The 3106-nt window shown below is 52.8% G+C and overlaps 1 protein-coding gene across 3 annotated transcripts in view; it reads left to right on the top strand.

Moving 5' to 3' along the window:
* Positions 1–1940, top strand: part of Zfp64 (ZFP64 zinc finger protein) — a 65489-nt gene extending 63549 nt beyond the window's left edge. The window contains exon 5 of one of the 3 annotated variants that reach the window (XM_031372863.1): positions 751–1940. In XM_031372863.1, the coding sequence (XP_031228723.1) occupies positions 751–1463 (713 nt within the window). In that variant the 3' untranslated portion in view covers positions 1464–1940. The remainder of the gene's footprint in view (positions 1–750) is intronic. The other 2 variants (XM_031372861.1, XM_031372862.1) reach the window with 2 other exon arrangements.
* The last annotated feature ends 1166 nt before the right edge of the window (positions 1941–3106 follow it).

Here is a 3106-nt window from a genome sequence, read left to right as displayed (position 1 = left end):
TGCCGTTTGCCTTAGCCCACAGGCAGTGCTGGAAAACTCAGGTCGTTGCCATGGATACACAGCTGCTAGGCAGGGAGGGCAAGCAAAGATGACTTAGGAACTTTTCACCATCGAATAATGGCTACAAAGTAGCCACCTCCAAAATTACCAAAACCTCTGCGAGGCCTTCAGGGAAAAAAAAAAAAAAAAAAAGACTAAAAAACGAGCCACCACAGAAAGCTGTGGCTCTTCACTAACTGTCCCCAATGCTTGGTGTACCACCTCTGTACATTAACTTTAGAGCTAACTTCCACTCTGAGCCAGGCAGAGTGGTGTTTGCCCAGGACTCAGGAGGCAGAAGCAGGTGGATCTCTGTGAGCTCGAGGCCACCCAGACCTACAGAGTGAGTTTCCGACAGCCAGAGCTACATAGTGAGGTCTTGTCTCTGGGAGAAAAAGATTCAAAAGAGTCAATGTGTACTTAGAAAATTTTCAAAGGTTATTAATACACGCTGAATAACTGTTGCTCGCCAAACACAGTTGTACCCATCTCTGTAAACTTTTGTCGTTACTGTTTTTAAGGTACCGGTTGCCCAGTCTATAAAATGGGCTAACAGTAGAGTGATTATACATAGTAAGTGTTGTCCTTATCAGGAAGTTATAAACCAGAGTTCTAAAGGCCCACCAGTCTCCTGGCCAGGTAGGTGATACATGTCTAGTGGAGAATTCTGTTGCCTGCCCACTCTAACGTAATCACGCCTTCCATTGCTAGGGGACACCCCCTTCCAGTGCTGGCTCTGTAGCGCCAAATTCAAAATCAGCTCGGACTTGAAGCGGCACATGATCGTGCATTCGGGGGAGAAGCCCTTCAAATGCGAGTTCTGTGACGTCCGCTGCACCATGAAGGCAAACCTCAAGTCCCACATCCGCATCAAACACACCTTCAAGTGTCTGCACTGTGCCTTCCAGGGCCGGGACCGGGCCGACCTGCTGGAGCACAGCCGCCTGCATCAGGCCGACCACCCGGAGAAATGTCCCGAGTGTAGCTACTCCTGCTCCAGCCCAGCCGCCCTGCGCGTGCACAGCAGAGTCCACTGCAAGGACCGGCCCTTCAAATGTGATTTCTGCAGCTTCGATACAAAGCGGCCCAGCAGCCTGGCCAAACACATCGACAAGGTGCACAGGGAAGAAGGCGCCAAGACAGAGAACAGGGCCCCGCAGGGCAAGGGTGGGTCCGGGGACAGCCGTCCCCATCACGTGGTCAACACGCTCACCCCGAGGGCCTTCGGATGCGACAAGTGCAGCGCCTCCTTTGTCAGGGATGACTCTCTGAGGTGCCATCGGAAGCAGCACAGTGACTGGGGCGAGAACAAGAACTCAAGCCTGGTCACTTTCCCCCCAGAAGGCATTGCTTCGGGGCAGCCTGGCCCCCTGGTCTCTGTGGGGCAGCTGGAGAGCACCCCGGAGCCCAGCCATGACCTCTAGAGAAGCATGGGCAGCCTCACGGGACTCGGAGCAAGGCCGATGCCAGCCCTTCACCGTGACACCGAAGGGAGGACCTTGCCTTCGCTTGTAGGCTGGCAACCCATCCTCCCCAGCCTCCAGCAGTGGGGCGGCTAACCCACGAGGGCATAGGTGTCACCGCAAGGCCACGGGACGACTGCCCACAGCTCAGTTCCTTCTCTGCAAGCATTCCCTGAGCACACTGTGGCCTCGGCCATCCAAACAAAGGTGGGGTCCCCTAAGCCCAGCTCCACCCTCATGGGGAAAGTCGCTTCATGTGAGTGGAGATTGGAAAACTGACTCGTATCTGGAGGAGTTATTAAGCTGGCAAGCCCACAACACTGGGTCTGAACTGAGCAGTGTCGGGGAAGAAAGGAGTCCATGCTGTCAGGGCGTGTGGTAAATCCTGTCTTAACCTGGGTAGTGGCTGCTAGTACTAGCCTTATATATTCATGTGCTTTCTTTTCTCTGTGGTATTGTCTTTTGGGTTTGTTTTTTTTTTTTTTTTTTTTTTTTGGTTTGGTTTTTTTGTTTTTTGTTTTTGTTTTTCCCAATAAAAAAAGCAAACTTCTCCCTGGAGGGATGTGAGCGTCATTTCCCAGTGAAGCAAAACGCAGTTTGAACTGACGGTGGCGCCAAAGATCCAGCTAGCCCTAACTCAGTCCTAACCAACATTCTGTTGGTTGTTACAGAATTTGAAATGCAAATTGAGAAAGAAAAGTCAGGGGCCCAGTGAATCCTGGGCGGGCGTCCGGGGGGTGTGTAGTGAGCGGAAGGGAGTTCAGCCGGCATCTTCCATATCATACCGAGTTCCCAGCCTTGGCTCACCATGGCAACTGAAAACCTAACCTAACCTCCAGGCAGATGTGTTTCTTGCTCTAAAGCCGGAAAACTCCAGAATCCAGACTGGCCTGTCAGTCATCCAGAATTTTGTAGTTTCTGCAAACACCACCCTGGTTTAATATAAATGCTCGTGTGAGCTGGGTGTGGTGGTGTACTTCTATAATCCCTACACTTGAGAGGTGAAGGCAGGAAGTTCGGGAGTTCGATACGTAAATCCTTGTCTCAAAAACAAAACAAAACTGTGCCTTATTAGCTAAATGGTTGGGCTTCTGGAATTGGGCGTAAAGGATCTGGTGGTGGGAAAGGGGGCAGGATGAGAATTTCTGTAGACTGGAGAACATTTTACTTAGGAATCACTAAGAGATGGGCTGGGGCGTGGCTCAGTAGAGCCCCTATCTAGAATCCCCCAATGAGGGCTGAGGGTATGGCTCGGTGGTAGAGCCCCTGTCTAGAATCCCCCAGTGAGGGCTGAGGGTATGGCTCAGTGGTAGAGCCCCTGTCTAGAATCCCCGCAATGAGGGCTGAGGGCGTGGCTCGGTGGTAGAGCCCCTGTCTAGAATCCCCCAGTGAGGGCTGAGGGCGTGGCTCGGTGGTAGAGCCCCTGTCTAGAATCCCCCAGTGAGGGTTGGGGCGTGACTTGGTGGTAGAGCCCCTGTCTAGAATCCCCGCAATGAGGGCTGAGGGTGTGGCTCAGTGGTAGAGCCCCTGTCTAGAATCCCCGCAATGAGGGCTGAGGGCGTGGCTCAGTGGTAGAGCCCCTGTCTAGAATCCCCCAGTGAGGG

Source organism: Mastomys coucha, unplaced genomic scaffold (assembly GCF_008632895.1).
Source record: "Mastomys coucha isolate ucsf_1 unplaced genomic scaffold, UCSF_Mcou_1 pScaffold15, whole genome shotgun sequence".
In the NCBI taxonomy this organism is placed as follows: domain Eukaryota; kingdom Metazoa; phylum Chordata; class Mammalia; order Rodentia; family Muridae; genus Mastomys; species Mastomys coucha.
Note: the sequence above shows the minus strand (reverse complement) of the source record. Positions and strands in the feature narration are given on the sequence as shown.